The 17330-nt window shown below is 37.4% G+C and overlaps 1 protein-coding gene across 4 annotated transcripts in view; it reads left to right on the top strand.

Annotated features, from left to right (window-relative positions):
* The window catches only part of BOLL (boule RNA binding protein), a 60696-nt gene that overhangs the window by 17646 nt on the left and 25720 nt on the right, over positions 1 to 17330 (top strand). For 3 of the 4 annotated variants that reach the window (XM_017869317.1, XM_017869319.1, XM_017869320.1), the window contains exons 7-9: positions 3309 to 3380; positions 13678 to 13725; positions 14523 to 14651. In XM_017869317.1, coding sequence (XP_017724806.1) covers positions 3309 to 3380; positions 13678 to 13725; positions 14523 to 14651 — 249 coding nt within the window. Of the gene's footprint in view, positions 1 to 3308; positions 3381 to 13677; positions 13726 to 14522; positions 14652 to 15114; positions 15147 to 17330 lie in introns of all 4 variants that reach the window. The other variant, XM_017869318.1, reaches the window with a different exon arrangement.

Raw genomic sequence — 17330 nt, 5'->3', positions numbered from 1 at the left:
TCCTTGAAGAGGTCCTTCACATCCCTTGTAAGTTGGATTCCTAGGTATTTTATTCTCTTTGTAGCAATTGTGAATGGGAGTTCACTCACGATTTGGCTCTCTGTTTGTCTGTTATTGGTGTACAGGAATGCTTGTGATTTTTGCACATTGATTTTGTATCCTGAGACTTTGCTGAAGTTGCTTATCAGCTTAAGGAGATTTTTGGGCTGAGACGATGGAGTTTTCTAAATATACGATCATGTCATCTGCAAACAGGGACAACTTGACTTCCTTTTTTCCTCATTGAATACCCTTTATTTCTTTTCTTGCCTGATTGCCCTGGCCAGAACTTCCAATACTATGTTGAACAGGAGTGATGAGAGAGGGCTATATGCAAATAAACTAGAAAATCTAGAAGAAATGGATAAATTCCTGGACATATACACCCTCCCAAGACTAAACCAGGAAGAAGTTGAATCTCTGAATAGACCAATAACAAGATCTGAAATTGAGGCAATAATTAATAGCCTACCAACCAAAAAAAGTCCAGGACCAGACGGATTCACAGCCGAATTCTACCAGAGGTACAAAGAGGAGTTGGTACCATTCCTTCTGAAGCTATTTCAATCAATAGATAAACAGGGAATGCTCCCTAACTGATTTTATGAGGCCAGCATCATCCTGATACCAAAGCCTGGCAGAGACACAACAAAAAAAAGAGAATTTTAGACCAATATCCCTGATAAACATCAATGCAAAAATCCTCAATAAAATACTGGCAAACTGAACCCAGCAGCACATCAAAAAGCTTATCCACCACGATCAAGTCGGTTTCATCCCTGGGATGCAAGGCTGGTTCATATGCAAATCAATAAACATAATCCATCACATAAACAGAACCAACGACAAACCCCACATGATTAATCTCAGTAGAAGCAGAAAAGGCCTTCGACAAAATTCAACAGCCCTTCGTGCTAAAAACTGTCGATAAACTAGGTATTGATGGAATGTATCTCAAAATAATAAGAGCTATTTATGACAAACCCACAGCCAGTATCATACTGGATGGGCAAAATATGGACGCATTCCCTTTGAAAACTGGCACAAGATTTTTTCATCTTTTTTAGTTTTTTTTTTTTTTTCTACAAGAATATATTCTATTTTTTTATTTTTAAAGCTATAATATTGCTACTTTTCACTTCTGGATCTTAAATCTTGAATTTATGTATTGACTATTCCATCTATTTCCTACTATTTTGAAATTAATCCTCTGCCAAATACTAAGTTTCCGTGTGTGTGGGTCTTTTTTCTGCTATTTTGTTCCATTGGTGTATTTGTTCACCTTGCCCAGTTCTAATTATTTTGACTTTATAAAGAATCTTGAAATCTTAAAGTACATTGTTCTTCTTCAGGAGTTTCTCATCTATCCTTATGTCTTTGTGTTAATAGGTATACATTTTGTAATTCAGCTTGTTTAGTTCAGTGAAAAACTCGTTTTTCTGCTAGAATTGCATTAAATAGTGTGAATAACTTGGGACATTTCAGTATTTTAAAATACTGAATCTTCCTATCCATGAGCATGATACATCTCTCCATTTATTTGTCTTATTTTACTTCTATCCATAAAAAAGTTTTCTTTCTCCGTAAAAAAGCTTGACACATCTTTTGTTGAACTTATTCTTAGTAGACCATAGTTTTGTCGATTTGATGAATGCTGTTTTTTAAATAACATTTCCCAGTAGATTGTAGCTGGTGTATAGTAATGCTCTTGATTTTTCAATATTGATATTCTATCAGTAACCCTGCCAAACTCTCATTTACACAATTATTTATGATTCAGTATACTTCTATTTCTTTCACTTCTTCTTTTCCTGGAGTTTTTGTACTGACGGTGTCTCTGCTACAGTATTGATGTAGTGAAAACATCATGACCTTGTTCTTGAAAAGGAGCAAATTCAGTGATTCACCATTAAGCTTTACATGTATGCATGCATAGACATACGCATGTATATATGCACGCATACACATACACATGTATATATGCACGCATACACATACGCATGTATATATGCACATATATACATACGTATATAGACACACACACGTGTGCATACTTTGTAAGTGGGAAGATACTCTTAACCAGCTTTCTCACTCTTAGCACCGTTGACATTTTGAGCCAGATGATTTCTTTGTTGTGAAGGACTGTCCTCTGCACTGTAGGATGTTTAGAAGTATCCCTAGGCTCCCCATAGTTATGACAATCAAAAATGTCTTCCCAACATTGCCAGATGTTCCCTAGAGGACAAAATCACTCATGGTTGAGAATTACTGCCCTAAATCAATTAAGGAAGCTATTTTCTACTATGTTTGCTAAGAGTTTTTAATCATAAAAAGGTATGGAATTTTAACAAATGCATTTTCTGTCTCTGTTGAAATTACCATTTTTTCTCCTTTAATCTATTAATATAGCAAATTACATTATTATTTTCTAATGTTAATCTATGATACAGTTTTATTAGCATACCATAGTCTGTGAATTGTACAAAACTATGATACTTTTCCTCAGTTTTGGGGGTGCAAACATTAAAACAAAACAATATAAGTTAGATCCCACATTACACACTGAATTTTAATTGCTATATTAGAGCCAGTTTTACTATCTGGCAATATAACTTGCCTGTTTTATTAACAATCTGGTTTTAAGTAATCTGTTTTGGGGCTTACTCTTTCACTTTGAATAATCAAGTGTTACCTGTACTTTTTTTACACACGGATTTTTCAATTATAAGTTTGTCAAACTATTAACTCATTTAAATGTCAAATTACTAAAATAAAAATAAAATATCTTTGCTTTAATTATAGGTATAACAAAGGAATAGAACATTGGTTATTTGTAACTAGTGGGAAAATTAGATATGACTATTCATTCAGTTGTAAATACTATTATAAACATTAACTGTTTCCTGCTGGTCCTCACAATGGAAACAGGCAGCGTCACACTAAGTCTTGCTGTCATTTTCCTCTAAGTATTCTCTTAGAACTATATTTTCATAATCTTTGGAAGTGGTACATTTCAGACTAAAAGCAACTTTTCTGGTGGTTGTTTTAGCATTACTATGGAAATGAAACCATGTGGAAGTAGAAATGTTGTGATGATTTTAATAAATAGACTTAGTAGAGTCGGTAATAATATCAATAAGGGGTAGAAAAATAACATTTCTAATCATAAACCAGAAGTTGACTAGGTTTAGGTAATAATTTGAGATAAATTTTATTGTGAGCTATTTTAAAGGCTTCTGCCTAATTTTTCTTTTTCCATCCTCTTATAGTCACGTTCTGTATGTAGCTCCCCTGTGATGGTAGCTCAGCCCATTTATCAGCAACCTGCATATCACTACCAGGTAAACATAAATTACAATTAAAATTCTCTTTGAAACTTTCAGTCCTTTCTTAGCTAACTTTCATTTATTTCTTTCTCATGCAACTACTTTACTAATTACAAAGAGATACTTCATTAGAGAAATGTGAATCAAAACCACAATGATATACCATCTCACACCAGTCAGAATGGCTATTACTAAAAAGTCAAAAATAGCAGATGCTGGCGAGGTTACAGAGAACAGGAACACTTATACACCATTGGTTGGAGTGTAAATTAGTTCAACCATTGTGGAAAGCAGTATGGAGATTTCTGAAAGAACTAAAAGCAGAACTACCATTAGACCCATTACTGGGTATATAGCCAGAGGAATATAAATCATTCTACCATAAAGACACATGCATGCGAATGTTCATTGCATTGCAGTAGTATTCACAATAGCAAAGACACGGCATGCCTAAAGAAAATGTGGTACATATACACCAAGGAATATTTTGCAGCCATAAAAAACAATGAGATCATATCTTTTGCAGGGACGTGGACGGAGCTGGAGGCTATTATCCTTAGCAAACTCACACAGGAACAGAAAACCAAATACCACATGTTCTCACTTAGAAGTGTGAGCTAAATGATGAGAACTCATGAACACAAAGAAGGGAACAGTAGACACTGTGGTCTACTTGAGGGTGGAGGGTGGGAGGAGGGAGAAGAGCAGAAAAGATAACTATTGGGTACTGGGCTATGAAATAATTTGTGCAACGAACTCCTGTGACACGAGTTTACCTATGTAACAAACCTTCACATGTATCCCTGAACCTAAAATAAAAGTTTTAAAAATAAATAAAATAAATGATTAGTTAGAAAATAAAAAATAAAAAAGAGTTAATCCCTGGTAGTGTTTTTTTCTTTTTTAAATTTTTTTCATTGACAAATGATAATTATACCTATTCATGGGGTATATAGTGATGTTTTGATACATATAATATGGTGATCAAATCAGAGTAATTAGCATATCCAACATCTCAAACATGAATCATTTATTTGTGTTGGGAGCATTCAGTAGCCTCCTTCTAGCTATTTGAAACTATGTATTATTGTTAACTATAGTCATCCTATAGTAGTATAGAACATTAGAACTTATTCCTCCCATCTAGCTGTAATTTTAGGGGTGTTTGGGATTTTTTGTTTTTTTTTTAATTTTTATTTCCACAGGTTTGTGGGGAACAGATAGTATTTGGTTACATGAGTAAGTTCTTTAATGCTGATTTGTGAGATTTTGATGCACCCATCACCCGAGCAGTATACACTGAACACAATTTGTAGTCTTTTATCCCTTACCCCCTTCCCACCCCTTCTCCCTAAGTCCTCAAAGTCCATTGTATCATTCCTATGCCTTCTCATCCTCATAGCTTAGCTCCTACTTATGAGTGAGAACATAGGATGTTTGGTTTTCCATTCCTGAGGTAGCTATAATTTTGTATCCTTTCACAAATCTCTCCCAATTCCTCCTTTCCCTCTATCCTTCTCAGCCCCAGTATTCTTTTACTTCTATGAGATCAACTTATTTTTATTTATTTATTTTTTGTAGCACATGGTACTCTTTATTGTGACGCTCAGTGGAAAACATCTGTAAACTGGCTTACTGTAGCGATGACAGTTGCAACTCATGCTAAGGCACTTTTATCATATAAAAAAGGGATTAGGGTAGGAGTTACATTCATTTGTTTTTGACAGCAATGGGACCTGAATTCAGAGCTTTGTAGGCATATGCAACTTTTACATCACTTCATGATTTGAGAGTTTGTTTCCTTTAACAGCAACAACAAAAAAAATGTCTTCTTGCCGTATGTAAGTCTAAATGCTGCATATACAAAAACAGGAATACAAGTTAAATTGAGCAACCAGTGTAGATCAGCAGAGGATAAGCTACTCTCTTGTAAACATTGTTCGAAAGGCAGTTGAAAAGACTTGGAATTTTATCATTTATTACAAGAAAGAGGGGAAAAATAAAACTTTTTTATTTCAAAAGTATCTGTGCAGGTGACAGATTTTTGAGATCAGTGTTTTTTGGCTTCCACATATGTGAGAACATGTGTTGTTTAACTTTCTGTTCCTGGCTTATTTCATTTAACATAATGACCTCCAGTTCCATCCATGCTGCCATGAATGATAGGATTTTATTCTTTTTTATAGCCAAATAGTATTCTATCATGTATATATATACCACATTTTCTTTATTCATCTATTGTTGGACACCTAGGTTGATTTCATATTTTGGCTATTGTGAATAATGCTGTAATAAACATGGGGGTGCAGATATCTCTCTGAATCAATGATTTCCTTTTCTCCAAATAAATTCCCAGTACTGGGATTACCAGATCATATGGTAGTTCCTTTTGTAGTTTTTTCAGGGACCTCCATACTGTTCTCCACAGTGGTTGTACTAGTTTGCATTCCTACTAACAATGTAGAAGAGTTTCCTTTTCTCTACATCCTCACCAGCCTTTGTTATTTTCTCTTTTTGACAATAACCATCCTAACTGGGGTAGATAATACTTCATTGTGGTTTTGACTTACAGTTTCCTGATAATTAGTAATATTGATAATTTTTTCAAATATTTGTTAGCCATTTCTTTGTCTTCTTTTGAGAAATGTCTATTCAGATCATTTTCCCATTTTTAATCAGTTTATTTTTTGTTTATTTTGCTGTTGTTTATTTTGTTTATCCTTGTATATTTGGATATTAATTCTGTGTCAGATAAGTAGTTTACAGATGTTTTCTACCATTCAACAGGTTGTCTCTTCACTCTGTTGATTATTTTCTTCGCTGTGCAGGAACTTTTTAGTTTAATGTAATCAAACTGATGGGATGAATTAGGGAGAATTCCCTCTGCTTCGATTTTTTGGAATAGTTTGGGAAGACCTGGTATTCTTATCTAAAGGTTTAGTAGAATTCAGCCATGTAGTTCTGGACTTTTCTTTGTTGGAAGACGTTTTAATTACTAATTCAATCTTGTTACTTAAATTTGTTTCTTCAGATTTTCTTTTCTTTTCTTTTCTTTTCTTTTTTTTTTAAAGACGGAGTCTCGCTCTGTCGCACAGGCTGGAGTGCAGGTGGCGCAATCCCGACTCACTGCAAGCTCGGCCTGCCAGGTTCATGCCATTTTCCTGCCTCGGCCTCCCGAGTAGCTGGGACTACAGGCGCCACCTCGCCCAGCTAATTTTTTATTTTTTATTTATTTTATTTTTTTTTATTTTATTATTTTTTTTTCCTTTGAGACGGAGTTCCCCGGCGGCTGTCGCCCAGCTCCCGGAGTAGCAGTGGCCGGATGCTCTCTCGGCTCACTGCAACCTCCCGGGTTCACGCCATTCTCCTGCCTCAGTCTCCCGAGTAGCTGGGACTACAGGCGCCCGCCACCTCGCCCGGCTAGTTTTTTTGTATTTTTTAGTAGAGACGGGGTTTCACCGTGTTAGCCAGGATGGCCTCGATCTTCTGACCTCGTGATCCGCCCGTCTCGGCCTCCCAAAGTGCTGGGATTACAGGCTTGAGCCACCGCGCCCAGCCTTATTTTTTTAGTAGAGACGGGGTTTCACCGCGTTAACCAGAATGGTCTCAATCTCCTGACCTCGTGATCGGCCCGCCTAGGCCTCCCAAAGTGCTGAGATTACAGGCGTGAGCCACCGTGCCTGGCCTTGCTTCTTAAGGTTTTCTATTTCTTCAATCTTGGTTTAATCTTGGCAGATTGTGTATGTTCAGGAATTTATCTGTTTCTTCTAGGTTTTCTAATTTATTGGCATATAGTTGTTCATAATAGTCTCTACTGATCCTTTGTATTTATGGTATCCATTGTGATGTCTTTTTCATTGCTAATTTTATTTATTTGGATCTACTTTCTTTTTTTTCTTAGACTAACTAATGTTTTGTCGATTTTATCTTTTTAAAAAGTCAACCTTTTGTTTTGTTAATCTTTTGTATTGTTATGTAGTCTCAACATTGTTTATTTCTGCCCTGATTATTACTATTTCTTTTCTTCTACTAATTTTGGGTTTAGCTTGTTCTTGCTCTTATAATTCCTAGAGGTACATTGTAAGGGTGTTTATTTGAAATATTTCTAATTTTTTGATGTAAGCATTCATTGTTATAAATTTGCCTCTTAATACTGCTACTGTTGTGTCCCATAGGTTTTGGTATGTTGTGTTTCTATTTTCATTCTTAATTTCTTCCTTCACCCACTGGTCATTTAGCAGTATGTGCTTAATTTCCATGAATTTGTATAGTTTTGAATGTTTTTCTTCTTATTGATGTCTTGTTTTATTCTATTGTGTCAGATAAGATACTTGATATAATTTCAGTTTTTTTTAATTTTTTGAGACTTGTTTTGTTTCCTAAAATATGGTAATTCTGGAGAATGTTTTATATGCTGATGAAAAGAAAGTATATTCTGCAACTGTTCAGTTAAATGTTCTCTAAATAGCTGTTAGGTCTGTTTGGCCTATGGTGCAGTTTAAATCCATGTTTCTTTGTTTTTGGTTTTTTTGTTTGTTTGTTTTTTGTTTTGTTTTTGTTTTTTGTTTTTTATTTTGTCTTGAGAAGGAGTCTCAGTCTTGTCACCCAGGCTAGAGTGCAATGGCATGATCTCGGATCACTGCAACCTCTGCCTCCCAGGTTCAAGCAATTTTCCTGCCTCAGCCTCCTGAGTAGCTGGGATTACAGGTGCGTGCCACCACGCCAGGCTAATTTTTGTGTTTTTAGTAGAGATAGGATTTCACCATGTTGGTCAGGCTGGTCTCGAACTCCTGACCTCATGATCTGCCCACCTTGGCCTTCCAAAGTGCTGGGATTACAGACCTGAGCCACTGTGCCCAGCCTGTTTATTTTCTTTCTAGATAATCTGTCCAATGCTGAGAGTGGGGTGTTGAAGTCCCCAACCACTATTTTATTGGGGTTTCTCCCTCTCTCTTTAGATCAAATAAGACTTGCTTTATATATCTGGGTGCTTTGTGTTGGGTACATATGTATTTACATTGTTATATTCTCTTGTGGAATTGATCCCTTTATTATTATATAAATGTCCTTCTTTGTCTCTTTTTAAAGCTTTTAACTTGAAGTCTTTTTTGTCTTATATAAGTATAGCTATTCCTGCCTGCTTTGGTTTCCATTTGCATGGAACATGTCTTTCCATCCCTTCAGCCTAAAAAGTGAAAGACACACTTTCAGCCTAGGTGTGTCTTTACAGGTAAGGTGAGTTTCTTTTAGGTAGCATATAGTTAGGTCTCTTCGTTTAATCTATTCACCCAGTCTCTATCTTTTAAATGGAGAATTTAACCCATTTGCATTCAGGGCTGTTATTGACAGGTGAGGACATCCTGTCATTTTATTTATTGTTTTCTGGTTATTTTGCATATCTTTTGTTCCTTTTTCCTTCTCTTTTTGGTGATTTTTTGTGGCTGGGTTCTCTGTATTTATAAGATTTGATTCTTTTCTTCTCTTTGTCCTTTGTGTAATGACTGTCCCAGTGAATTTTATAGTTTTGCATGTTTCATGAGGGTTGTTATCATCCTTTCACTTCCTGATGTAAGACTCCCTTGAATATTTTTTTTGTAAGGCCAATCTAGTGGTGATAAATTCTCTCAGTTTTTGCTTGTCTATGAAAAAGCTGGGTTTTTTTAGAGACGGAGTGTAGTGGCATGATCATAGCTCACTGCAGCATCAAACTCGTGAGCTCAAGTAATCCCTCCCACCTTAGCCTGCCACACAGCTGAGACTACAGGCATGTGCCATGCCTGCTAATTTTTTTTGAGAGCTAGGGTCTTGCTATGTTGCCCAGGCTGGTCTCAAATTCCTGGGCTCAAGCAATCTTCCTGCCTTAGTCTCCCAAAGCACTGGGATTACAAGTGTGAGCCACCACACCTGGCCATGTAAAAGATTGTATTTCTCCTTCATTTCTAAAAGATAGCTTTACTGGGTCTAATATTCTTGGCTGGCAGGGTTTTTTTCCTTCAGTATTTTGAATGTATCTAAATATATCATCCATTCTCCCCAGTAAGATTTCTGCTAAGAAATCTGCTGTTAGTATAATGGGGATTCCTTTAATTGTGACTTGACACATTTTTCTGGCTGTTTTTAAAATTTTCTCTTTGACTTTTAACAATTTGACTATAATGTGCCTCTGAGAGGATCTGTTAGATTGAATCTACTAGGATTCTTTGAGCTCCCCAGACCTGGATATCCATCTCTTCTCCCAAGACTTGGAAAATGTTCTGCTATTATTTCATTAAACGTGTTGTCCTCACATTTTCCCTTCTCTTTTCCTTCTTGAATGCCCATTATATGAATATTTATCCTCTTCATGGTGTCTTATAAATCCTGTAGGTTTTCTTCATTCTTCTTTTTTTTTTTTTTTTTTTTTTTTTTTTTTTTTTTTTTTTTTTTTTTTTTTTTTTTTTTTTTTTTTTGTCTGCCTGTGTTATTTCAAAAGACCTGTCTTCAGGTTCAGAAATTCTTTCTTCTGCTTGGTCTAGTGTATTGTTGAAGCTCTCAGTTGTATTTTTATTTCATTCATTGAATTCTTCACCTCTAGGATTTCTGTTGCTTTTTTATGATATCTATCTCTTTGTTAAATTTCTCATTCAAATTATGAGTTGTTTTCCTGATTTTGTTGAATTGTATATCTGTGTTCTCTTGTATCTCGCTGAATTTCCTTAAAACTATTATTTTGAATTCTTTTTCTGGCATTATGAAATATATGCAAATATTTCCCTATGATTGGAGTCTGTTACTAGAGAATTACTGTTTTTATTGGAGGTGACATGTTTCCTTGATGGTTGATGTGTCCCTACATTGATTTCTACACATCTGGTACAAAAGTCACCTTTTCAAATTTGAAGTAGGTTTCATAGGGGAAGACTTATTTCTGTGAATGGATTTTGGGGTGTTGGTTCAGTGGGGTGCATTGGCCTTGGTTCTAGGTGGACATAGTAGGGTAGTCTCTGTGTAGTCTCTTAAGCTGTAATACTCTCTAGTTGTATTTGCAAGTTTCTCAGTGACCTAGGACAAGAGTCTGTGACAATGGTGGTGGGGCTTGGGCTTGCTGGGCTCTTCCTCAGGTCAGGGCTGTGTACATGAACATGGTAAGTCTGGCTCACTGGGCTTGGGGCCACAGGGCTGTTACTCTGGCTGAGAGCACAGGCATGCAGTTTCTCAGCCAGCCTCAGGGAGTGCCCACCAGAGGCAGCCTGTGGGGCTGTTTCTCGGGTTGGGTATGTAGGCACATGGCTCCTTGGCTGACCTGGGGGTGCATCTGCTGGGGACAACCCATGGGACTGTTTCTCAGGCCGTGGACACAGCTGCATGGCTGCTCAGTTGGCTAGGGACTGTTTGTCAGGGACTATTTCTCCGGCTCGGGATGCAGGTACACAACTGCTCACCTGGCCTAGGGGGCATGTCTGCTGGGGGTGGCCCACGGGGCTATTTCTCAAGTCTGGGACATAGGCACAAGGTGGATCACCTGGCCTGGAAACGTTTCTGTGAGGGCTGTTCCATAGGCCCAGAATGCAGGCACAGGGCAATTGGTCAGCCTGGGATCATGCCCACTGGAAGCAGCCTGTGGGGCTTCTTCTCAGGCCTGGGACACAAGTTCAAGGCTGCTCAGCTGTCCTAGGGATGTGTCTGCTGGAGGGGTGGGCACGAGACCATTTCTTAGGCCTGAGGCATAGACACACAGCCAGTCCACTCCCCTGGGGACGTTTCTGCCAGTGGCAGTCCCCAGAGCTGTTTCTTGGGCTCTAATTACATGCACAGGATAGGTCAGGGGCTTGTCTGCAGGGCATGAGGCACCTCTGGGCTGTTTCTCAGCCCTGTATGCAGATGTGTAACCATTCCATCCCGGCAGCATGTCAGCTGCTACCAGGCTTGAGGACCTCTCCTGCTCAGGGGAGTGCAGCAGTTTGACCAGCTAAAGAGTGGGTTCACCCTGGGCAGGTCAGCCAAATTGTTCCTCTAACTGGAGGTGAGGGCAACAGAAGGTGGTTTCCGTACTGTACAGAGCCAGAATCACAGCCAATCTTAAGCCTCAGGTTCCATGCTGCTGGGGTTGTGTTCAGCCACTGGTACGGACTTGGCGGAATGAAAATGGAACCCCAGTGCTGGAGACGTGCAATAGCTATTGGCCCCCTAGAAGAGGGAGCACTTCAGAGGCGGCTGTGGCCTCAAGATGCTGTCACACTGTAACAGGTTGGCTCACAGGGTGGGATTGAGGGGGTGAGCAGTACATACTTTGTACTCCTAATTTGGGGCAACGCAGCCACGAATTCCCAGCAACTCTTCAAACTGTGAGACTATGGGATTCTCCTGTTGTAAGGAGTGTGGGTGTTTGCAGTAGCAATGCAGGCTGGTGGGGATCTTCTGCGTACCTTTTCCCTGCAATAAGAAATTGCAGGACTCCAGGCAGATCCAATCCTAGCAGAAGAGAAGGGGTTGCAGAGGCTGAGTGGCTCCGTGCTGTGCTCCTGGATTTGCAATCACCACAGGTGTGTCTCCACTCCCCTGCTGCACTCCAGCACTCTCCCTTTGATGCTCCTGTCAAATTGTAGCTGTTTATTCATTGCCTTAGTCCTTTCTTGTGGTAGGGTAGGGAGCCAGTGGAAAATGAATGCCAGGCATCTCTGGTCAGCCATCTTGCTGACATCGTGCCTCTCTTTTTTCACGAGGGAACTAAACAATGTCATACAAGAAGATGGACTCTGCTTCCTTTTACCAAATGTAATGAGGTCAGTTTTGCTCCCCTGGCTAACATTTAATCTAAAAAATCTTCAGCAATAATTCCCAAAGTAAGATACAGGTATTGGACTGCAAGCTGGTTTTTTAATGTTACATATGTCAGTTTCTGGCTATATTATATTTAACATAATTTATATTAAAGTAAATAATATATTGTGGTTTATTATATATTATGACATCCTCTTTCAGTTAACCAGCACTCTTCATTAATTCTAGTGAGACACTGGGGATAAGTGAACTGTAATGACAGACCATTTTGGTCTATAGCAGGATCATCAGACTATGGCTTGCAGAACAAACTCTAGCAGCAGCCTGCTTTTGTAAATAAAGCATTATTGGAACACAGCCACTTTCGTTTACTTATTGTCTATGGCTGTTTTTGTGCTACAGTAGACGAGTTGAGTAGTTGGCAGTTACTCTTCTTTTTCCCCTTATCCCAGCCCTAGGCAACCAGTAATCTACTTACCTGTTTTTCTAGATTTGCCTATTCTGGATATATCCTATAAAAACAATCATACAATATGTGGTCTTTTGTGACTGGCTTCTTTCATTTAACATAATGATTTCAAGATTTATCTATGTCATGATAAATGAGACATGGCATGTCTCATTACTTCATTCTTGAATAATAATATCCCATTGTATGGCTACACTGTACCACATTTTGTTTATGCATTCATCAGATGATGGACACTTGAGTTATTTCTACTTTTTGACTGTTATAAATAATGCTGCTATGGACATTCACATACAAATTTTATGTGAATATATATTTTTATTTCTGTTAGGTCTTGTAACTAGAGTGGAATTGCTGGGTCATATGGTAACTCTGTTTAAACTTTTAAGGAAGTATTTATTTTCCTAAAGGTCTGCACCATTTTACATTCCCACCAGCAGATTATAAGGGTTCTAATTTCTCCACATGCCCATCAACACTTATGATCTACTTTTTTGATTAAAGCCATCCTAGTGGGTATGAAGTGTATTATGGTTGTATTATGGTTTTGATTTGTGTTTCCCTGAAGGCTAGTGGTGTCAAGCGTTATTTCTTGTGTTTATTGGCCATATGCATATCTTCTTTGGAGAAAAGTCTATTCATATCATTTACCTATTTTTAAGTTGGGTTACTTACCTTTTGATTATTAAGTTGTAAGCGTTCTTTATACATTCTTGATATAAGTTCCACATTTTCTCTCATCCTGTGGGTTGTATTTTCACTTGCACAAAAGTTTTGATGAAATCAAATTTAACTATTTTTTTGTTGTTGCTTTGTTGTTTGTGCTTTTGGAATCATAATTTTACAAACATTTCCTAATCCAAGGTCACAGACATTTACATCTATATTTTTTTCTAAGAGTTTTATAATTTTAGCTCTTACATTTAAGTCTCTGGTCCATTTTGAGTTAATTTTTGTATATGGCTTTAGTTGATTTTTATGTATGGTGTGAGGGTTCAACTTCATATTTTTGCCTGTAGATATCTAGTTTTAACCCTTGTTTATAATCTGAGTGGGTTTTTCTTTTCTTTTATTTAATTTTAGGCCACCACACAGTATTTACCAGGACAGTGGCAGTGGAGTGTTCCTCAGGTAAATGTTAACTTTCAATATATAATTTTAAATCCTTCTTTCGTTATATTCTTGTGATGACTGCATGAATACTAAAGTCAGGAGAACTAGATTTGAGACCTTCTTCTATTTATTAACATTCTTTTGGCAGTTCGTTTTCAGTTTCTTCATTTGTAAAAATGGATGTAATGATACTATACCTGTGTAAGTTTCCTTATATGATTTTTGTGAATATCAAATGATAATGCATAAGTGAAAGCATTTTATAAATGTGTACTGTATAAACATGAAACTTACTCTTTTTTACTATTAGTATTATTTGAAAATTTAGCATTTTTCCAGCTTCACTTGGATTTGGCTTCAGTTCTTATTCCATTCCTAAATAAGTATTCTATTTTCCAACTTTTGGTGACAAACAGTACTTCACCAAAAACTTGTTTAATGACATTTTCCCACTTCCTTTAGAAGTCACAGAGCTGAGAGCAGACATTTATGTCAATTTAAATACCATAGGTCACTTTATTACAACCTTTACTGGTGATATTAATATAACCATAATTATTATCTGAATTTATATATGAGGTTCTGAGTCATTAAGAAGTTTTAGTGCTTACCAGTGATAAGATTATTTACATCTACACAATTGGAATTTATAACAGATTAGTTTCTGATCCGTTGCTGAGATACTTCTGTGCTATTCCTAAAAAAAAATTTAGTAAAATATAAAACAAATACTTCTCTCATCTGTTGGCTAAGTCATTTGGTTTAACGGAAATAAGTAATTGTATTTGAATTAGAAATGTGGTTTTGTGTTTTAGCCTCCTGCCTCTTCTGCTCCCTTCTTATACCTGCAACCTTCTGAGGTTATTTATCAACCAGTGGAAATTGCACAGGATGGTGGATGTGTTCCTCCTCCACTGTCTCTGATGGAAACTTCAGTTCCAGAGGTATGTATTAGTCTTAAAGTAATTGATCTATAACTACCTCATGTTAATATTTATTTCTTTTTCTTTTTTAAATTTGTTCATGACCCTCATTGAAACTGCTTCATCTTCTGTTTTGTTGATTTATTCAAATCTCTTCCCCTTTCTTATAGCTAAGAATGCATCATCTCAGACTTTTTCACTAACTAGTTCTGAACCGTTCCCCAAATCAATCATTCACTCCACTATGCTAATCTTTGATTTGTTCTTTTTGAAATAGTAAAATTCCAAATACTCTGCACTCTCATTTTGCCTGTCAATCTGTATTGTTACTAACATTCTAATAGTAAAAAGCATATAATTAAGATGAAGAAGAAAAAAATCTCTAAAAAATTCTTCCTACAAAAATGTAAATTAAATTTATAATTACAAATTTTAATATCCTCTTCAGCATCTTTAAATTATATTTCTGATCCATTACTTATAGCTTCACCATCTGTGTGCCAGGAACTGTGCATGGTATGTTTTATTTTATATTGTATTTATTTTATATTATTTTAAGTTCCAGTATATATGTGTAGGATGTGCAGGTTTATTACCTAGGTAAACCTGTGCCATGTTGGTTTTCTGCATCTATCAGCCCATCCCCTAGGTGTTAAGCCTGGCACGCATTAGCTATTTTTCCTGATGCTCTCCCTTCCCCAGCCCCCGACAGGTCCCACTGTGTGTTGTTCCCCTCCCTGTGTCCATATGTTCTCATTGTTCAGCTTCCACTTACAAGTGAGAATGTGCGGTGTTTCGTTTTCTGTTCCTATGTTAGTTTGCTGAGGATAATGGCTTCCAGCTCCTTCCAGCAAAGGACATGATCTCGTTCCTTTTTATGGCTGCATAGCATTCCATGGTGTATATGTACCATATTTTCTTTATCCAGTCTATCACAGATGAGCGTTTGTGTCGATTCCATGTCTTTGCTATTGTGAATAGTGCTGCAATGAACATATACATACATGTATCTTTATAATGAAATGATTTATATTTCTTTAGGTATATGCCCAGTAATGGGATTGCTGGGTCAAATGATATTTCTGCCCCTAGGTCTTTGAGGAATCACCACACTGTCTTCCACAATGGTTGAACTAATTTACATTTCCACCAACAGTGTAAAAAAGCATTCCTATTTCTCCACAGCCTCACCAGCATCTGTTGTTTCTTGACTTTTTAACAATCGCCATTCTGACTGGTGTGAGATGGTATCTCATTGTGGTATTGATTAGCATTTCTCCAATGATCAGTGATGTTGAGCTTTTTTTATGTTTGTTGGCTGGATAAATGTCTTTTTTGAGAAGTGTCTGTTCATGTCCTTTGCCGACTTTTTAATGAGGTTCTTTGTTTTTTTCTTGTGAATTTGTTTAAGTTCCTTGTACATTCTGGATATTGGACTTTTGTCAGATGGATAGATTGCAAAAATTTTCTCCCATTCTGTAGGTTGTCTGTTGACTCTGATGATAATTTCTTTTGCTGGGCAGAAGCTCTTTAGTTAATTAAAACCCATTTGTCAATTTTTGCTTTAGTTGCAATTGCTTTTGATGTTTTCATCATGAAGTCTTTGCCTGTGCCTAAGTCCTGAATGAATGGTATTGCCTATATTTTCTTCTATGGTGTGTGTGTGTGTGTGTTTGTGTGTGTGTGTGTGTGTGTGTGTGTTTTGGTTTTTTTTTTTTTTTTTTTTTGAGACTGAGTCTCGCTCCATCGCCCAGACTAAAGTGCAATGGCGTGATCTCAGCTCACTGCAACCTCCACCTCCCAGGTTCAAGCAATTCTCCTGCCTCAGCCTCCTGAGTAGCTGGAACTACAGGCACGTGCCACCTCACCCAGCCAGCTAATTTTTTCGTATTTTTAGTGGAGATGGGGTTTCACCATGTTAGCCAGGATTCTCGATCTCCTGACCTCGTGATCTGCCCACCTCAGCCTTCCAAAGTGCTCGGATTACAGGCATGAGCCACCACACCTAGTCCTTCTATGGTTTTTGTAGTTTTGGGTTTTACACTTAAGTCTTTAATCCATCTTGAGTTAATTTTTGTATAAGGTGTAAGGAAGGGGTCCAGTTTCAATTTTCTATATATGGCTACACAGTTTTCCCAGGACCATTTTTTTGTTATTATACTTCGTGATCTGGGATACATATGCAGAACGTGCAGGTTTGTTACATAGGTGTGCATGTGCCATGGTGGTTTACTGCACCCATCAACCCATCATCTACATTAGGTATTTCTCCTAATGCTATCCCTCCCCTTGCCTCCCCCCACCAATAGGCCCTGGTGTGTGATGTTCCCCTCCCTATGTCCATGTGTTCTCATTGTTCAACTCCCACTTATGAGTGAGAGCATCAGTGTTTGGTTTTCTGTTCCTGTGTTTGCTGAAAATGATGGTTTCCAGCTTCATCCATGTCCCTGCAAAGGACATGAATTCATTCTTTTTTATGGCTGCATAGTAATCCATAGTATATGTGTCACATTTTCTTTATCCAGTCTATCATTGATGGGCATTTGGGTTGGTTCCAAGTCTTTGCTATTGTAAATAGTGCTGCAATAAACATACATGTGCATGTGTCTTTATAGAATAATGATTTATAAAACTTTCGATATATATCCAGTAATGGGATTACTGGGTCAAATGATATTTCTGGTTCTAGATCCTTGAGGA

Source organism: Rhinopithecus bieti, unplaced genomic scaffold (assembly GCF_001698545.2).
Source record: "Rhinopithecus bieti isolate Rb0 unplaced genomic scaffold, ASM169854v2 scaffold_2572, whole genome shotgun sequence".
In the NCBI taxonomy this organism is placed as follows: domain Eukaryota; kingdom Metazoa; phylum Chordata; class Mammalia; order Primates; family Cercopithecidae; genus Rhinopithecus; species Rhinopithecus bieti.
The sequence above is the reverse complement of the archived record's forward strand: the minus strand, read 5'-3'. Positions and strand labels throughout refer to the sequence as shown.